The sequence below is a fragment of the Manis javanica genome, chromosome 9, assembly GCF_040802235.1.
Source record: "Manis javanica isolate MJ-LG chromosome 9, MJ_LKY, whole genome shotgun sequence".
NCBI classification, from domain to species: Eukaryota; Metazoa; Chordata; class Mammalia; order Pholidota; family Manidae; genus Manis; species Manis javanica.
This window is the reverse complement of record NC_133164.1, coordinates 12,104,596-12,124,986: the sequence shown is the minus strand read 5'-3', so window position 1 is coordinate 12,124,986 and position 20,391 is coordinate 12,104,596. Positions and strand designations below refer to the sequence as shown.

At 42.5% G+C, this 20,391-nt stretch overlaps 1 protein-coding gene across 8 annotated transcripts in view; it reads left to right on the top strand.

Moving 5' to 3' along the window:
• MBNL2 (muscleblind like splicing regulator 2) overlaps positions 1–20,391 on the top strand; it is a 149,749-nt gene that overhangs the window by 83,901 nt on the left and 45,457 nt on the right. For all 8 annotated transcript variants that reach the window (XM_017643459.3, XM_017643461.3, XM_017643462.3 and 5 more), the window contains exon 3: positions 12,847–13,011. In XM_017643459.3, the coding sequence (XP_017498948.3) occupies positions 12,847–13,011 (165 nt within the window). The remainder of the gene's footprint in view (positions 1–12,846; positions 13,012–20,391) is intronic.

Here is a 20,391-nt window from a genome sequence, read left to right as displayed (position 1 = left end):
CACAAGTTTTATAATCATACCAATATGTGAAAGCAGCAAAGTGGCTCATTGTTCGCAGGTTCACACTGTCTAAATCCTGATTCTCTCTCTTACTGCGTGTACGATCTGGGAGGAGATGAGTAATTTACCCCGTCGCAGTTCTGAGGAGTGGGGAGATAGGAACAGTACCTCCCTTTCTCTTAGGTCTGTCTGACGTAGTGCAGGTGGAACACTGAGCACTGTGCCTAGCAGGCAGAGAAGGATAAGTAGCCAATAATAATAAAAATAATGATATATATTTGCATTCAATAAATGTTACAGGTATTACTACCATATATGTAATTTTCTTTAAAAAAAATTAGATTCTTTCATAATGGATGGATTCAGTTTACACATAAATTTGACCAGTAGTTTCTGGACTATCAGGAGCTTAAGTACCCAGCCAGCAGCACCAGATGGGGAGCATGCGGGGCTTGCTGAGGGGAAATACTGCCACCGAAAGGGCCTAGGAGAGGAGGGAGTAATGTCCTAGCTCAGCGTTTAACTGAATCTGGCCGGAAGGGACCCCAGAGTCTGGGGACAGATCTGCCCAGTAGATGGAAGAGATGCCGAACTGCTGTATTGAGGACTCCACGCTCCCTGGTACATCAGGAAGTTTGAGAAAAATTAGCAAAGTGTCTACCAAAGATGGGTGACAGCAGATCTGGGAAGATGATCCTGGTGGGCCAAGGGCCCGGCTCATGGGCAGGGTTTTCGAGATGCACAGGCCAAGCGGAGCTCCGGTCTGGGAAGGAGCTGGAGGGAGGGGGGTTCTCAGACGTTGGATTTGGAGGTGAAGGGAGAAGCCCTGTGCTACACCAGAACGTAAGAGCTGGGACACTCAGTGGGTGAACAAGGTCGAGAGGAAGGCAGAAAGCTGGGGTTTGGGACAGAGCACCGGTCTGGCCATCAAAACCGGGGATACTGAGCCAGCATCAGCCAGGGGCAAAGACCCGGCCTCTCAGTTCAGGACTTGTCCTAGGAACCTGGGAAAGAATGAGCAGGTCAGAGGTCAGGAGGGCGGGGTGTTGGGGAACCGAGCAGAGCCCAGCCAGCCTCTGCCTTGGCAGCCTTCTCCACCGTTGCCCTCGGTGCTTGGGAGCGCAGCCTCGCCGCAGGAGTGAGACTGCAGGCGCTGCTGTCGGCCTCTAGGCCGCCTCTCACTGCTGGCTGAACGCACAGGTTTTCTTTGACTTCCTCCTACTTGACCGAATGGTTCCCCTCCCCGACCCATGGAATTTTAATATCAAGGACAATTTTTATCAAGTCTTTCTCCATAATCAGGATATAAAAATTATCCCAACATTTCTCTTTGAAAATGGATCTTCAGAGACTCAGTAGGCCTTTATGCATTACTAATGAGTTCTGTAGTGAAACAGTTTATCTTTTACTAAAATAAATCTCTCCTATTAGATCTTCCATATGAAAAATCTGATAGCATTTAAGCTGACTAGTTTCATTTGTAGAAAATCATTGTACTTGTTAGGGATTTGGGACTTGTAGTTTATTTTTTATTAGATAAGGAGATCTTGTTATGCAAGTTCTGAGAAAAATGAGAATACACATTCATGGAATCACATCTGAGGCTTGGAAGATGCCAGACTGGTTTGCTGGTGTGTCTCCAATCTCAGGAAACAGTGGAGTGTGTAGCCTGTCTGTGCGACTGTATGAGCGTCCCGGGGCTGCCGGAACAAGCGCCACAAACCAGGTGGCTTAAAACAACAGAAATGTATTCTTTCACAGTTTGGGCGGCTAGAAGTCTGAAAGCAGAGTGTCAGCAGGGCCCGGCTCCTTCTGGAGAACTAGGGAAGGGTCTATCCCAGGCCCCTGTCCTTGCTTCTAGGGGCTTTAGACATTCCTTGGCTTAGAAATGGCCACTTTCTCCCTGTTTCCTTACACCATCTTTCCTCGGCGCATGTCTGTCTCTGTGTCTGAATTTCTCCTTTTTACAAGGATACCAGTCTTACCTGAATGACCTCATCTTACCCTAATTATCTCTGTAAAGACGTCATCTCCAGATAAGGTCCCTTCTAAGATACTGGGCCTAAGACACAAGTGTGTATTTCTGGAGATGCATTCAACCAGTAACAGTGACCACCCAGTGTCATCCCCCTAACGTTCGCGATCACACAGTGCCACCCGTTCTGTTCTAACCAAATCTTTTCTATCTTGAGCCAAAAAGTTGTGACCCCGTAGCTCTCCCACTGACTGCAATGGGAAGTGGAGAGGGCACATTTTTTAGTAACGGGCCAGAATTTAGCCCTGGCTGACTTTAACAGCATGGCCCTGCCAAGTACCTTCAAATCCCTCTGAGCTTCATTTTCCTTACCTTTAAATTGGGCTAACATCTTATAAGAGTGTTGTGAAGCTGTAATAAGATACTGTGTGTGAAGAATGCTTTTTAAAGTGTGATAGGAATGTTCTATTGGGTTTCAAGTTTCTTAATAATGGCTCAGCAGAGTGGTGGCAGCACAGGCCAGTCTGACTGGATTGGATGCCCAGCTCTGGGCTGACTGCCCATATGACCCTGGAAAGTCACTTCCCATCTCTGTAACTCCTGTTTGTCCTATAAAATGAGACTATGAACAGTGCCTCTGTTAAGATCTTGTGCTGAAGATTAGAGCATGATCCACGGAAAGCACCTAGAAACTGCCTGGCGCACATGACATGCACACCATTATGTAAGTCTTAGCTATTTTTCCCGAAGGTAGGTCTGTGTGTTCAGTTCCATCCCAGTTTTTGGCATTGAGCAGATGCACCAAAAATGTCTGTGGGATGAATAAAGGAACAGAGACACCCAGCCTCTGCCCTCAGGAGACGCACACACACGATGAGCCCGGCCCCTCCTCTGAGTAAGCCTCTAAGCTCACCCTCCCAGGCAGTGCATATAACCGCCTGCCCTGCATATAACTGCCCTGCCCCTGCGGTGGTCCCGGGTGCCCCCCCCTAACCTTCCCTGGCTCTTTCTCTGAACAAAACGCACCTTCCCCGGCTGTAGTTCAGTTTGCAGGTCAGCCCCAAGCCACCAAGTAATCCAAACCTGCCTGAAAGGGATGTTCTTTTCTTGTGTCCCTAGAAATGAATCCACTTTTGAAAAGATACTCCCTCCTTCCATCTTCTGCCAGTGTTTCTCCACCTGGTCTTTCTTTTCAGCCTGGTCCCTTTCCCAGTCTTCCTGCCCGCCCCTTCCCCATGCTCCACACCATGCCTCACCCACCTGTTCTCCCACCACCTCCTGGGAGCCTTCCCAGCTCTGACACCAGCAACCAGGACGCTTTGGCCTTGTCACAAGTGTATTTATAATCAGGTGTGATATGCAAATATTTTAATATAAATGCCTCCCAGAAGGGCAGCAACCACTCGGAGCTGGGTCAGAGAGGCTTCCTGCTGTTTCGGATTTAACACTGATTCCTGTGGTCCAGGAGGCGAAGGTGGTGGGGTGAGGGGGAGCGACCGAGTGTCCAGAGAAGTGGGGACAATACCTGATATCCACAGGCTTCGGACAGCGGCCACTTCCTAATGGGACAGAAGGATCTCCTGTATTTTGATAAATGGCACAGCTATTCAAGTACTCACTAAATGTCAGTCTTTAAGTCTGATTGTCTGTATGTGTTCAAATTCCTGGAAAACCGCTGTGGGATAGGTGATTCATACTGGAAAAGACTATACAGTAACAGATGTGTAGTAACATTTTGTGTTTTGGGACAGATTTCATTTATTCAAAATGTGGCCAGCTCTTGAAATTACTAACAACTGATGATAATAAAAATGGCAGCCAATATTTCCTGAGCATTTACTTTGTTCTAGGTGCTACGTAAAGGCCTTTATGAGGCTTCAGGAATTTAACCCCCACAGAGTGGTTGTGAATTAGCCTGGCTTGTTTTAATTTGCCAAATTGCCAACTCTTATCCCCCCACCACCACACACATACATACACCCAAGTAGACAGTCTGATGAAGATCTTAGTTGACACATGAACCCTCCCCCACCGGAGTCATCCCTGATCCTGACACTAGGTGGCGCTCCCTGCCATGTGTGAATTGCCCCATCATGGCTCTGAGGGTGTGTGTTTTAGTTGTCTAGGTAATAAGCAGGGTGTCGCACACAGAAGGGGCTCAAGATTTGTCAAAGGAAGGAAAGGAGGACAATCTTTTGATAACATGCATTGAGTGCCCACCATAGACGGCCCCTGTACTTTTGAGTATAATAAATAGAAAGTCGGCTCTCCCCCTCAGGAAAAATCCTAATGCTCTATTAATATTTAATAGAGCTTCTATTTCATCTGTGGCCCCGGAGGTGCACACATTTATGAACGTTCTGTGAGGAAAAATCTAGATTCTGTGAAGCCAAACAGCCATTTGACTAGTTTTGGCTATTTCATGATCCACACTAGCCAATATACCTCTGTGACTCAGAAGACATTTATATTCTAGTTAAATAAAACAATTTTCAAGTAAAGCATCTGATGCCCTGAAATTATTTTTCTTAAATCTCTTAGGAACCTAGGGGCTATTTTTCATCTCACTGACTTCTCTTAACTGGCACATTTTCAGTTCATATGATGGATAATCCTTACCAGTAAAGACAGGGCGTGGCCCCATATCAAACTGACAAGTGGCTCTTTCCAATCACAACACACAAGAATGAGAAACTAAAACTGGCCAGGCAACCAAAATCCATTTAAAAAAAAAAAAAGATTTAAACATGCTTTGGAATGGCAAACTACAACTGACCTTTCTTGCCTCTCCTCCTCGTTATTAATCCTTTTGTTTTTCCTGTTTTAAAATGATCACAAAATTTTTGGTCTGAACGGTGTGCACAGAAGGTGCATGAAGGAATAGGGCGGTTGCCCTGGCACAGTAATGACTGTTACAAAGCAACGGGGCTGGCCCCACGGCTTCCCCAGCCCGCCAGGCGCAGCAGGCTGCCCTGCACGCATCATCTAGATATGGGAAGACTGAAGCATTTGCAAGTCCCTCTAAGGAGCGCAAAAGCACTGGCATGGCTGGGGTGTTGTGAGGGAGGCTGGCTCTGGGTGTCATCCCCATAGTCCAGGGACAGCCGTGGAATGACACATTCTGCCAGTTTCTATGGTTTTCTGCAAAGAAAACGCAAGCTGAACTACAATTCCCATTATGTCCTGGGCCACCATCTACACAACTTGATTCATGGGTTCCCTTGGTTTCCCCTAAACTTAAGGTTGTGTGGTCACTGGTGGAACATACAATTGGAGGTGTTTTTAACTACCTATCAGCATTTGTGATTTTCCCCAGTTTACCTGTATGGCTACTTCTCCAATCTGCCTTGTATTTTCCTACATGTTTCCTTCATAACCATGGGAGCACAGAGAAAAAGAAAAGAGAAGATTGTAAATATTCCCATTTTAATCTGTCTTTAACAAGTACGTTTTATGCTGCTTGCCAGAAAAGCATTGCATATATAGACTCTAAAAGATGAATTGTACTATAAATTTAACTAAATTACCAGTAAACAGAAAGTGTTTATTTTAAATTCATACATAATATTGATGATATGGGCAATTGTTTATTTCAATGGAAGTTCTGGTTATCATTTGCTTGTAGCAATTTCCCGAATCCACGCTTTCCTCTAATTCCAAATCCCTTATGCTGTTGTATTTTATTGCTGTATTATGTAGCTGGAACTAATAATACAAGAGCTCATGTGGTTCAATTAGTTTATTTAAATTCAAAAGAAGCCTACAAGTCTAATCCATCACTTGCCTTAGAGTACAGCTATCTCAGTCCCACAGTTAATGTTATCAATTAAGCCCTGATATAAATAACCATTTTATTTCCCTATACTTTTACTTGCCCATATCCTTCCAGAAATGTGCTGGTTCAGATCAAATATTAAACTCAGCCTTTACCATCTGACTTAGACCCATAAAAATTATGAACCAATGTAAATTTGCCCACCTACTCAAATCAAGACCTTTTTTTTTTTTTCCATTTTCAAAAGCCTTGAGACTTTGAAACTAGGGAAGCTGAGGCTGTGAGAGTGTCAGATTCACCCAGACAGTTTAGTCACTTAAAAAATGTCAGTTAATTCAACTTTTGTGCCTGTAAATCCAAAAATTGTGCTTAAAATTTTCACATCAACCTGTGTTCTCAGTAGCTACTTATTAAGTCCCCAGAGACTTCATTGATTTTTGACTCTTAATTTGCCACTTCTGCCGGTGCGCCTCAGGTCTTCACTGTCCTGTAGATGTCTCACAATTCTCAGAATATATTGGCCTGTTGCCAACCAATGTCCCTGGTGTCACTTTTTACTATAACCATTGGTATATGTGGCTTTCCCCTTTTACCAGATTAGAAACATTCAAGGGGAAATAGATACGGAATCAACAATGTGTAGTAAATTATAGGTTTTCAGAGCAACTTCTGCTGTCTCTCAAGCTCTTACAACCATAAGGAGTTGAGATATGAGAATATGATCCCCATTTGACACATGAGAAAACTAGAGTCAGACCATTACAGGTTATTTGTCAAAGTTCATACAACCATTTTGGGATGAAGCCACAACTAGAATTCCAGGATTTTTCTACCATAAAGCATATTTGCTTTATATTCTCAATTAGGCGTGCCATGTTAATCAACCCTGGCAAGTTTCAGCAGGAAAGGCATCAAAGAAATACAGATCTGAGGCTCTTCTAAAAAGAGAAAAATGGCCAGTGTTGGCATAGCGGGAACACGAATAACAAAGGGTTAAAAGGATGATAGGCCAAAGAAACACAGGGAGACAGAAGGGGCACTGGTATCAGGAAGATCATAATACCCTATCTGCTGTGCAGAGAAGGGGCTAATAGTAATAGTAATGATGATGATAAAACTTACAGAGAGCCTACTCTGGGCCTGGAACTGTTCAAACGCCGTATGTGCATTTACTCCTAATCCGTACTACAAGTCCCTGAGGTCGAAACTCTGTTGTCCCCAGATTGCAGACGCAGCAGCCGGAGGCCACGAGGTCACGTGGCACAAACAGCAGAGCGGAACTTTGAGTGCAACTTGTCCAGGTCCAGAGTCTGTTCCCATCCCCACCTGCTGAAACTGCTTCTCCAGGAGCGGCTCCAGGGCAGGAAAGGTCTCAGGAATATAACTCCAGGACAAGTGCATCTGTCCTAACAGTGTGGTTTCCCTAGGCCGGTCTTCTGTATGTGGAACACAGGGAATCTGGACGGCTCTTCCATGGCTTTTCCATGGCCAGTTCTGGGGCCCAAGGCAGGCTCCTGGGCTTAGAGGGTCCCTGCAGGCTGCTCTCACAGCACGTACTCTCGGCCTTCACTCATCAGCGTCAGCACGTGCCCTTCCGCAGCCTGGCCTGCTCAGCTGAAAACATCATCCAGGCTGGCAGCAGTGAGTGGCCAAGCCCAACTGGGAGAGGCTGACTTCAGTGGGTCAGGCGGCGACCGCTTCCCTCAACTGGACTTGTTCTCCCGCAGAAGGGCTTTTAGAGTCACACTAAGACACAATTCAGATTATCCCCAAGTAATACATGCAGCAGGGGCCAATTAACTGCTGAATTATAGATCATATAAAATCCATTGCTTTTCCCATGGAAAACTAATGGGATTAGTCTGTTAGCTATTCCTATGGGCAAAAATTCCTATTGTCAATTCCTATAACAATCTCCTAATTACTCTTTTTTTCTTTTTGGCTTCCATATTTTCATTGACTTTTTCAATTTGTAGCATACTAGGAAAGGATTCTAAAAATGCTTGTTTTAAAATAAGCAATTAGGAAAATCTCATTTTCCAATTACGCATTTTCTTTCTCACACCAACCTGATTCTGAAATCTTTACTTAGCCAAAGCTGATTTATTCTATCCCAGGCCATGCAGTATAATGGCCATGTAATTCTGACGCTCTGATCTGTTGTCCTGCCAAGTACCTAATACAGTTATTTAGCATCTTCTTCATCCTTTTAAGAATCAACATGGGTACTCCGTATTAGAATCTTCTATGGCTGCTTTTTTAGTAAACTTAATTCAGGTTGAAGTACTAACTTGCTTTTAACCATCCTCTCTAATCCAAATATTCCTAGAGTAGAGAATTTTTTTGGAGGTAGAATAAACTGCACAAATCCTACATAGATTCTGTCAGAATTCTGTTATTGTTTTTGAACAAGTGGTCTCCAAACAATGCAAACCACAATGAAACTAGAAAAACCTAATCATCAGGATAAGATTTTGCATTTGCATTCATAAAGCCTGAGTCCGATCTTGCTACTCTCTTGCTTAAAGGCAGTGACGTTCATACCCCTTGACACGGCTCCAGTCTGCCTCCTGTTTCACCTCTTATCATCCCCAGCTGCAGCCCACCCTCTTCTGTACCCCAGCCTTGCGGGACTTCACGTAAGTCCGCAGATGGTGCGTTCACTTAGCCCAGTCTCTTCCTCTTGTTCTCATTTTGCATTCTCTTCTCGCCACGTGCGCATATACACACACACACACACACACAAACATACTTACGCACATTCACACATACACACTGACCACTGCTCACACCCTTGCCACGTTCCTTCCAGGTCTCAGTTTAAATGTCCCTTCTTCAGAGTCCTTTCCCTGACCCACCAGTCTCAACCCTGACCTTCCCCCACCATTCTCTCTCAGCATTCTCCTCAGAACACATATCACAGTTTATAAATTGTACATGTATATGCGTCATCATTTGTTTAATATCTGTCCTCCCCACTGGACTGCAGGCTTCGGGAAGGGAGGCGGCATGTCTTGTGTTTGCCCACCTTTGTTTAACTGTTTAACCAGCACTTAGCACAATGCCTGGCACATAGTAGGATCTCAATACTTGCTGAATGAATAAATGAATGAAACGCTCACCTGGAAGTGTACGGAGAGCAGCGGTGAGGTGACCCAGACCACTTGTGGTTTCCACCATACCTGGTATATCCCACCTGAGGTGAGCAGCCCCCGAGGGCTGTGCGACTCGGGAGTGCATCTCCACCTTAGACCCTGGGGGCCATCTGCCTGGCCTTCTCGGACGCCTGTTCTCCAGCCCCACAGCTTTTCACAAGCCTTGAGAAGGGCCCTCCCACCTCCATCCCACCTCCACCCCACAGAAGCCGAGCCGTCCCTTCTCTAGAGGCTGGCCCCTACTTCTCTTATCTCTCCAGTTCTTAGCCAAGAACTAAAAGCAAGGAAGAGTTAAAACAAAAAACAATCCTATCAGCCACAGGGAGACTTCTCCAAGACATTTTTATCTTTATTTCTTGGGCTAAAATCAGGAGACACTGTTTTTGACACTGGTGTTTGGCTTCACAATGACACACAAAGACACTTTCCATTTCTGCGCGCTGCCCTTTCCCGTTCAGCTATGACAACTTGCTTTTGTACAGTGCGAATCCTGACAAATCTTTCCTGAACAGAAACTTCCTTACAGATTGTTTACTATGTCAAATGGCTCTTTATAATTTGACAGTCCCTTTTCCTTTAGGACTTTAGAATCCTATAGGACCGCTTACTAAAACTGCTGCTTGGAGTTTCCCAGGGATTAAATTCATATGCCTCAGACACTCATGGTGAACATGCTTCAAAATATTAACAGTACTCCGAGCTGTATGGGCCAGGGAAGTCTCTTTAAATATGGTACTTGCAGAAATACCCTGTAGAACTTAAAATAATTTTAAATATAAGATATTTGAATAAGTATAATAAGTAACTTTTAACATGATTTGAAGTAAAAGTTTATTCTAGAGAACCAAAAAGCCAATCAAAATACAATTAAAACAGTGACCCTGTACTCACTGTAAACAAAATATACCAATATTTTCTTCATATACAAATATTTTTTTCTTTCTTTGGTGATACTAACAACACTCACTCAAGGGCCGACTGTGTGTCAGGCATTTCTGTAAACCTCATGCATGTATTAGTTCATTTAATCCCACAACAGCTCTTCGAGGAAAACACAATCATTATTTTCATTGTATAGTAGAAAAAGCTGATGCACAGGAAGTTCAAGTAACTTGCTCAAATGTAACAGGTAGGAAAGGGCAGAGGCAGAGCCAGTTATATGCCCAGGCATCTGCCTGCAGAGCCTATGCGCTTCGCCACGCCTCTCCCTCCCACCCTCCTATGGACAGACCCAGGCTAATGATCTTTTTCCATTCCCAAATCCTCATTTATACTTCATTATTTTTAAAATTGTGTTAGGCATCCTATTATTTTATGAAAGATAATGCTGGATTTTTATCCTCCCTGGATTTTAACTATTGCTAATAAATAGCTTGGTGTAGTGATGTAACTGAGTCAGATAGACTTGGATTTAGAATCCAGTTCTACCATTTACCAATTACACGTGGTATGGGCAAAGCTCCTCGAACTTTCCAAGCCCATTTGCTCTTTTATAGAATAGGGATCATGGCAGCTGTTCTAGGGATAAAATGAGATAATCATGTATAAATTGTCTGGCACGTGGGCAGTCAACAATATACCTTAGAGCATGGAAGTAAGAACAGTAGGAAATTACATTAATTCTCATGAAAAAGAAGGTTCCATCAATAATTACTAATTCAGTGTTGTAAATCATGTTCTGTTGGCTGAAAATAGTTTATACAGTCCCTTAAGTATGCCAGTTGTATCAAGAGATAACAGCATTTACAGGAAAACCATGTTTTTCTAGCCTACTTGAAAATTTTACATGCAGCTACAAAGCTTTACACAAGAAGACTAGTGATCAAAGTGACAGTTACATAAATGAGCAAAATTTAATAGCCAAACTGGTAGTGTGGGCGGTTCACAAATTCTGTCTCCGTTCTATGAAACTCTGCTTCCCCAAACCCCAATTTAGGCCCATTTGTACTTTTGGGCACCTAGGCTCGTAAGTGTACCTTCTGCACATGAGCCTTTCTGGTGTCAGCTTCCAAGTGAAGGGATTGTGTCTAAAAACTGTTCAGACTGAAGTTGTCAGAGGGAAGCCTGGGGTGGCTTACCCTCTGTGCAGGAAACATCCTTCTGTGTAATCCTCCCGACCCCTGGGGGTGGGCAGTAGCTGTATCTTGTTTTCTATGACTACCTCCCATCAGTGATGATAAGAATGTGTTTGGGCACCTGGCATAAAGGCGGTCAACCCAGAGGCTGGTCACTGACCAGTGTGGTGGGAGCTGGCCCAGCCTGAATGCCCTCTGGGAGATTTGATTTTAACAAACTGAGAGACTAAGGCAATTGTCAAGGGAGGGCAGAAAGGGAAGTAAAGTAAGATGCTTGAAGCAAGTTGGTAGGACTGGAGGGACCCTGAGGCATCACTAAATAATGTTCAGTGTTTAGATAAAAACTTTATCCAAAAAGATTGCAGGGAGAAGTAGATGGAAAGGGAAGGAGATTCCTAGACTGCTTTGAATTAGATTGTTTTAGATTGTGGTTCCAGCTCACCTGTATCTTTACAAAGGCCTTCCCAGTATTTGACCTGGGATGTCTGTTTCTTACACAGGAAGCTGAATGAAGCATCCACAATATGAACTTGAGACTAAGGAGGCTTGCTGACATTGCCCATTGTTATGCAGGTTTTCTAGCAGGAACATGACCCTTTCCTTCTGATGTCCCCCACAGAGGGGGACACATCCTCTAACACTGCTGACAGTAGGGCCCCAGGACGGCATCAGTTGAGGAGCACAGACCACCAGGCCTGAGCTCAGAATCCATGTCTGCCCTTCCCCAGGGCTGTGGTGGGAGGTTCGCACGCAAGGGGAGCTGAAATTAGTAGGAAGCAGAATGAGACTCCAGATGTTTAGAGTTAGGATGACTATAAACACATTTTGATTTCCCCACATCCACCAAGCTTGCTTTTTAAAATTATTTTTATATCTGGTAAACAAACCCATATTCTCTTCTCTCGGTTGCAAAATAGACTATCATTTAGGGAATGATAATACTCTTTCTGGTTAACACAGTTGCTATTCTTTCCCAGAAATTGCATAATTCACACATCAACATGATTCTCTCAATTGGTAGTTTTGAAAACTTGGGAATTCAGTATAAACACTACCATTTGCAATTACTCTTCAATGCTGGTTTTATGCACACCTGCCACTTACTTAATTTTAATTTTGGTTTTCCAACTTCAACATCTAAATGTTACTTTAGCCATAAATATTCTTTACTCTGCCGTATCATGACATTAAATTTGACAGAGCTGTCACAGAGGGGGACATCAGGCAGGACATGGGGTAGCAGCTTTTGTTTGGCAAACAAATCAGCTGCAGGTGATTATCTGAGTTTACACCTGGAAATGTCACCTATGCATCTATTACTAAGACATGTCCACTCCTGTACTACTATTGCCTCTTCAATAATTTGGATTAGAGAGATCTTCAGCCAGTCTGGGACACACATTTCAGGAAGTTCTAACTATCTCCACTGCACAAATGTGAGACATAATTATTCATATTTTGTCATCACTCTAGCATGCACAAACCAGTGTACAAGTTCAAAGCCTCCTTCTGAAAAGTCAGAATACCTGTGCTCCTCTGATGGCCTTCCACACCGCCAAGGACAGGCTCCTAACTCTCAGCACTCACATTTCACTGGAGGCTATTGTCAGCCTTAGAAACCATTAAAAACAACAAAATCTCGGGAAGCTTCTCTGCTTGACACGTTCGAGGAAAGTTGATGATCATCTAGTGCCTGACTCATTCTTTGTATGTTCCCGCTCTGTCGTATGACCCAACATAGCCACAAACACACAGATGCACACGTGGGATCCTTGCCTTTGTAATTATGGAGTGACTGTGAAATGGTTGATGATAAAGTTGAAAGCTACTTAAAACAATCCTAAAAGCAAAACATTCATTTTACAGGGCCGTTGTTCAAGAGAGAACTGCAAGTATCTTCACCCTCCAACGCATTTAAAAACTCAACTAGAAATTAATGGGAGGAACAATTTGATCCAGCAAAAAACTGCAGCAGCAATGCTTGCCCAGCAAATGCAATTTATGTTTCCAGGAACCCCACTTCATCCAGTGGTGAGTACATCGCATCTAATGACGGGCTCGATGATTAAAGAGTTGATACAGGCAATGCCACACTGACCTAAAATGACCTCCCTCTGCTCTTTCTCTTTGGCTACAATGAAAGCAAATAGCTCTGAAGCTAAACCTGCTGAAAACAGGGTTTAAAAAATAACTTAAATGGAAAAATGTGTGTGGAAAGGACAGACAAAAACAATTTCTAATCAATATCTGGGAATCTGTCACCCCTACTCTTTCTCACCAGTAAACTCTTGAGTTTGAACTGTCTTAGAAGGGGCATTGTTTTACATTTTCATTTAGAGTATGAATGGATGATCTATGTAAAGGAGAGGTTTTGATGCCTAAAACATTTTTAGCAACATAGTGGATAGATTACTTAGTTCAATGGCATCATTTTAAGGATGAGGAAAGTGAGAAATCAGAGAAGTTAGGTGACTTACCTAATGCAATGTCATGCAGCTAATAAATAAGTTGTGGGGCTGGGACTAGACCTCAGACATATTGATCAGAGTATTTTCTGCAGCCCAAGAGAAGGCTGCCTTATGCCGCCTACGCATCCTGTCCCTCAGAGGCCTGCAGAGGGTGTGGCAGCTGTGGCAAGGACCACAAGATTAAATGCCCGAGGGGCCCAGTCTATAAATACATATTGGGTAATATTTTCTCCCTGATTTCACAGTGCTTGGAAGTACTTCCTTAAAGGTCTGGAAATTGTTTTAGGAATGAGGCCCTCGGGGAAAGGAGTGCATTTAGCTGTAGTGGATTTCATTTACATTTGTGAATTAGTTGTCAAAAACAAGCTAATTTCTGCAAAAACGAAACAGTGGAGTGAATGGAATATGCTTTTTTTAAAAAAGTACATACACAAAGATTATCTTTAAAAATGAGTCTTTATTGTATGCAAAGTCTACGTTATTGAAAGCTGCTAAATTAAAAGGGGTAGCTATCAGTGAGTTAAATTGTCTTCAAGATGAAATGAGGAGGGTGGGAGCAGCCCAGAAAGAGGGGAGGGAGTCTGGGCAGATTGTGAGCAATTCTGCTTGTCTCAAGGTTTCTGCTCAAGCATAGTGGCTCAGAATAGCCAGGACCCAGCTCTTCCTAGAATGAAAAAAAGTGTCAGGTGCAGGGGGCTCTGAGATAAACAAGGTAGTGTTTTGAGGGTAGATAGACTCATGGAAAGGGCAAGATCAGATTCAGGCACAGGGAATTACAGTGAGGCAGGAAACGCTGCTTGCAGGGGATGCCAAGTGCATCCTGAAGTCGGAGGAGGAGTTAGCCTGGGTGTAAGGACAGCACCGAGTTCTGACCACATGTAACACCAACTATAGGCACTTCGGTGGATCTATTTAAAACCAAACACATGTATAATTTCGGTTCTCTTATTAATGCACACATATCAATTATTTTGTTTAATTACCTAATGCTAAAGTGACATAGTTATACATATTAAATAATGTCTAAGGGTAGTTATACATATTTAATGTCTACAGGAATACATTTAGAACCACTAAGGTCAACACAGTAACATTGTATTATGTATCTCACTCATTTTAATCATTCACTCCTTATTTATTTAGAATTCATATGGCAATGTTAATAAGAAAATTCCATTCCTGTTGTTAACTATTAGTTGAACTGTTTTGGGGAAATTATGTTTACATATTGTCTCATATATAAGTTAGAAGTTAATACTCATAATTAGTCTATGAAAAAGGCATATTACACTTAAAAATTTTAATACAGTTTTTTAAGTCACAAGAAGTATTAGAATAAAATGTGATAAATTTAAAAATCATCAGTTTCATAAACAAATAACTTCAGAGTCTCAGGAATGAATGTGTAACCTAGTACAGTGTAGTAGGACAAATAACAGCCCTCAAATGTCTCTGGAACCCATAAATACCATCTTAGAAGGAAAGAGGGTCTTTGCAGGCATGATCAAGTTAGGCAACTTGAGATGGGGCAATCACAAGTACCCTTATCAGAGCAGCAGACAGAGAGTTGCAGGAGAGGAGAAAGGAAATATGCCCACAGAGGCAGTGACTGGAGCAATGTGACCACAAACCAAGGAATGCCAGCAGCCACCAGACAGAACAGACCAGGGGTGGATTCTTCCCTGGAGCCTCCAGAGGAAGTGCGGTGGTATTAGCACCTTGATTTTGGCCCAATGAAACTGATTTCAGACTTACGGCCTCCAAAAAGGTGAAAGGATAAATACGTGTTGTTTTAAGCCATCAAGCTTGTGAGAATTTGTTAGACTAGCTACAAAAAACTAATACATTCAGAAATTGCCCAAGACAAATAAATTGATAACATAGAATACCAATTACCACTCCATTTTTAGGTTTCCTTCTCAGCTAAACATCTCTAAAGAACTACAGATGTTCTACTCCTATCTCCCATCCACGCTAAACCCCTTTATACTGAAACCTCTCACCAAGGATCTCCATATGGCCAAACCAATATTCACTCTTGCCTTCAGTGTATTTGCACGACCTCTTAGCAATATTCACCAACACGTAATCAGTCTGTCCTTTGTGGAACCACTCCTTCCTCCTCTGTCTCTTTGACACATTATGTTCCTCTACTATACATTGAGGCTGCTGTCTGCTGTATACTCTCATCTACACCCCCATGGTCTCATCCATTTCTGTGACTGTAAACCACCTACAGGTCCAAAACTCCCAAATGTATGTTTTTAGTCCAAACCTCTCCTCTGAGCCCTAGGCTCGTATATCTACCTTCATACTGGACTCACCTTTAAATTTCTCACAAGAATTTGATATGTTGCACACCAAATTCTTTGCTCCACTACATTCCCATTTCAGTAAATGCAATCAGCAGTTTCATACCAAGATCAAATGGATGCTGTCATGCGCACTTTCTCACATGCAGTTCATCAACAAGTCCTGCCCTATCTACTTCAAGTCCATCTGCTTCTCTACCTCCCAGCACACTCACCATCAACCTTTTATTCAAAATACTTTATAAGTATTTACTTTCCAATCTCTCAATTTCTACTCTTGCTTTATTTCAATGTATCTGCATTCAACAGCTAGTGGAATATTTTTAATACATAAGTGGCATCATATCACTCCCTCATTTAAAACCCTTCAGTGCTTTCCCATTTCACTGGAACAGAGCATAAACATGGAACCTTAACTATGATCTGCTGTGTTCTCTATGATCTGGTTCCCACCCGGCTCACCAACTCATCTTGGGCCGTTCTTCCTGTAGCCACTGAGACCAAACTGAACTTCCTGTTCTGTGCGCACACAAAGTTCTTGTTTGCCTCATGGCCATTATGACTGGAAGTAACCTACTCGTCTTCACGTGGTTACTTCATCTTATTTGTAAAGACTCCAGATCTACCCTGCAACACACCACCAATTTCCACTCTATCAGTGAGGCCTCCTCACTTCTGCTTACCCATAAAAATGATTTGTAATGTTTTCTGTTTGTTCTTTCCCACTAGGGTTTAAGTTCAATAAATGTATACACAGTGTTCTCGTACCATGTCTATACCAATAAATATTGAATGAATGAAAATGCCAACAATTCTTTTCTCTTACAACTCTTCTGTTTCAAATTCACTATATTTGAAAAGTCCCCTGCACCTTATTCCAGTTAGCAGTTTTTCTAACCCCAATTCCCAATGAGATTTAACACTAATTCTTAGTTTCCTTTCCTTACTAGCACAGTGCCCCCCGACACCCCACACATTCATATGTATGCTCAAGATAAAGAAGCAGGTACTTAATAAATGAATTCAGTAAAGTTGCAGGATACAAAATTAGTATAAAGAAAGCTGTTGCATTTCTATACACTAATAATGATCCCATTTACAATTGCATCAAAAGAATAAAATACTTAGGAATAAATTTAATCAAGGAAGTGAAAGACCTGTACATTGAAAACTATGAGACACTGATGGGAGAAATTGAAGAAAACACAAATAAATGGAAAGATATTCCATGCTCATGGATTGAAAGAATTAATACTGTTAAATCTACAGACTCAATGTAATTCCTATAAAAACTCCAGTGGCATTTTTCAGAGAACTAGAACAATCCTTAAATTTGTATGAAACCAGCAAAGACCCTGAAGAGCCAAAGCAATCTTGAGGGAGAAGAACAAAGCTGGAGGCATATTGCTTCCTAATTTCAAACTATATTACAAAGCTATAGTAACCAAAATTGTATGGTACTGGCATAAAAACAGACACATAGATGAATGGAACAAACCAGAGTGCCCAGAGGTAAACTCACACATATATGGTTAGTTAATTTATGATAAAGGAGCCAAGAATTTACAAAGGGGAAGACTGTCTCTTCAATAAGTGGTGTTGGGAAAACTGGACAGCAACATGTAAAAGAATGAAACTGGACCACTATCCTGTACCATACACAAAGATTAATTCAAAATGGGTTGAAGACTTGAATGTAACACTTGACATAAACTCCTAGAAGAAAGCATAGGCAGTAAATTCCTTGACATTGGTTTTGGCAATGATTTTTTAAAATCTAACACCAAAAGCACAGGCAACAAAGGCAAAAATATAAAGTGGGACAACATCAGATTAAAAAGGTTCTGTGTAGCAAAGAAAACCATCAACAAAATGAAAAGGCAACCTATGGAATGGAAGAAAATATTTGCAAATCATATATCTGTTTAGGGGTTAATATCCAAGATATATAAAGAACTCATACAACTCAATAGCAAGAAGACAATCTGATCAGAAAATGGGCAGATGATCTGACTAGACATTTTTCCAAAGAAGACATTCAGATGGTCAACAAGTACATGAAAAGATGCTCAGCATTATTAATCATCAGGGAAATGCAAACCAAAACCACAGTGAGACATCACCTCTATCTGTTAGAGTAGTTATTATCAGAAGGAGAAGAAATAACAAGTTTTGGAGAGGATGTGGAGAAAAAGGAAACCTTGTCCACTATTGCTGTAATGTAAATTGGTGCAGCCACTATGGAAAACAGTATGGAGAATCCTAAAAAAATTAAAAATAGAACTACTGTATGATCTAGCAGTTCCATTTCTGGAAACAACCTAAGTTGTTAACAGATGAATGGATAAAGAAAGTGAATAAACAAAAGATTATTATTCGGTCATTAAAAAGAATGAAATCTTGCCATTTGTGACAACATGGATGGACCTTGAGGGCATTACGCTAAGTGACATAAATCAGGCAGAGAAAGACAAATACTGTATGATTTCACTTATATGTGGAATCTAAAAAAAACGCAAAAAACAAAAACGCAAAAAACCAAGCTCATAGATACAGAGAACAGATTGGTGGTTGCCAGAGGTGGGGGAAGGGGGAATGGGCAAAATGGGTGAAGAGGGTCAAACAGTACAAAATTCCAGCTATAAAATAAATAACTCCCAGGAATGTGATGTACAGTGTAGGGACTATAGTTAACGATACTGTATTGCATATTTCAAAGTTGCTAAGAGAGTAAACCTTAAAAGTTCTAACCACAAGAAAAACAATTCTGGAACTAGGAATGGTGACAGATGTTAACTAGACATTGTAGTGATCATTTTGCAATACACAAAAATATCCACCTGAAACTAACATAATAATATAACATATGTTAATTATACCTCAATAAGAAAAGGAAGAAAGGAAAAAGATAGAAGCAAGTGGGAGCCTTTGGTAGAACAGAGAGTTAAGAACCTACAGTTCTTAGTCCTCAGGGACAAAGTCTTGCGCTGAGTATTCTGTCCTCCAGAAATGCCTCTAGGAGTAAAGGGAGGCTTCTTATGGGATGCCACATTTTAAGCCTTTTCGTTTGAATGCCAAATACCTATTCTTTAAAGTCAGAGCTTTCTAAATCTATGAACTCTCAATCAATCTCTAGTTTTAAAAAGTCAATTGGCAATATGGAGCCATAAAACACCTCAGACCACTTAGTCTTTACTTCCCAGCTCTGATCCTTCCTGGCCTCTACAGAAAATCAAAGGACGCGTGCGTGTGTGTGTGTGTATGTGTGTGTGTGTGCGCTTGCGTGCGTGTATGTGTGTCTGCTCGCGTGCGTGTGTGTGTGCTCACGTGCGTGTTTGTGCTCGTGCGCGTGTGCGCTCACGTGCGTGTGTGTGCTCGTTTGTGCTCGTGTGTGTGTGCTCGCGTGTGTGTGTGCGCTCACGTGCGTGTGTGCTCGTTTGTGCTCGTGTGTGTGCGCTCGCGTGCGTGTGTGTGCTTGCGTGCGTGTATGTGTGCGCTCGCGTGCATGTGTGTGCGCGCACGCATGCGCTTGCGCATGTTTGAATGTGTGATCCTTGAATCTGCATCTACTAATGTACTAAGAAGAGTGAAGGGTGAGAAGCTAGGAAGAAAGACACAGTGAAGTACAGAGGAAAGAAATAGCAAGACCAGCATTTCCGCAGTGATTTTCTGCCAGAAGACTCTCGAGCTCTTGTCCTCTGGCCCCTCCAGCTGCAGTCAGCGCTGAGATGATGAACACCAGTGGGTCCCTCATTCTCAGACAGCCTGGCAACGGCCCCGCTGCAGAAACCACAGGCCTGGCTCTGCGGAGCTCTAGCTGGTGTACTTCCAGGAACAGAACCATTCGGAAGGGGCTGCTCTTCTCTTCTCTCAGCTGCCAGCTCAGAATCGAATTCAGACACCAGGATACGCTGTCAGCCTAGGCTCCACCTCAGGAGTTTAATGTTGAATCAGGGTCTGCGAACCAGGGTCTGAGAACCGCCTTCCCAGGGCAGCAGTGCCCCCACACAGCTGTTCTGAGCAGCGCCGCACCTCCCATCTGTACAAGGCCCTGGCTGGTGCTGGGAAAACTCCCCACCAACGCTCTCCCTCTGCACTCCGAAGATACAAGGGCAGCTGGTGTTTTTCCCCTCTTCTGTTTTAAGAAATTACAAATATATATATAGTGAGTGCAGAGAACTGGAAATGCCCCAGACCAAGAACCAGGAGTCCCTGGTGCTTTGCTGACTCTGCCTCAGCAGCGGTGACCTTGGTTGACCCATTCAGTCCCGATTCTAATCGCTTTCAGTGCCATTCTCACCGACACACTTGCTTCTCACGGATACTGAGAAGGTTAAAGAAGACAAGGTGTGCCAGAATGCTTTGAAAACAGCCAACCCTTGTATCCCAGCTACAGATGTAGGGTATTAACTGTCAATAATAATAATAATGATAGTGATAATGATATAGTGCTCATCTCTGAAAATTATCAGAACAGCATTTTTTTACTAATACACTTCAACAGAAAACACTTCCTAAAAAAAGGAGAAAATATCTAATTGAATCTATTTTCATAAGGCCTGTGAACTTTTAACTTTCAGTTCCATGTGAAAGAAGAGAAGATATATTTTCCCAGACCATACTTGAAAAAG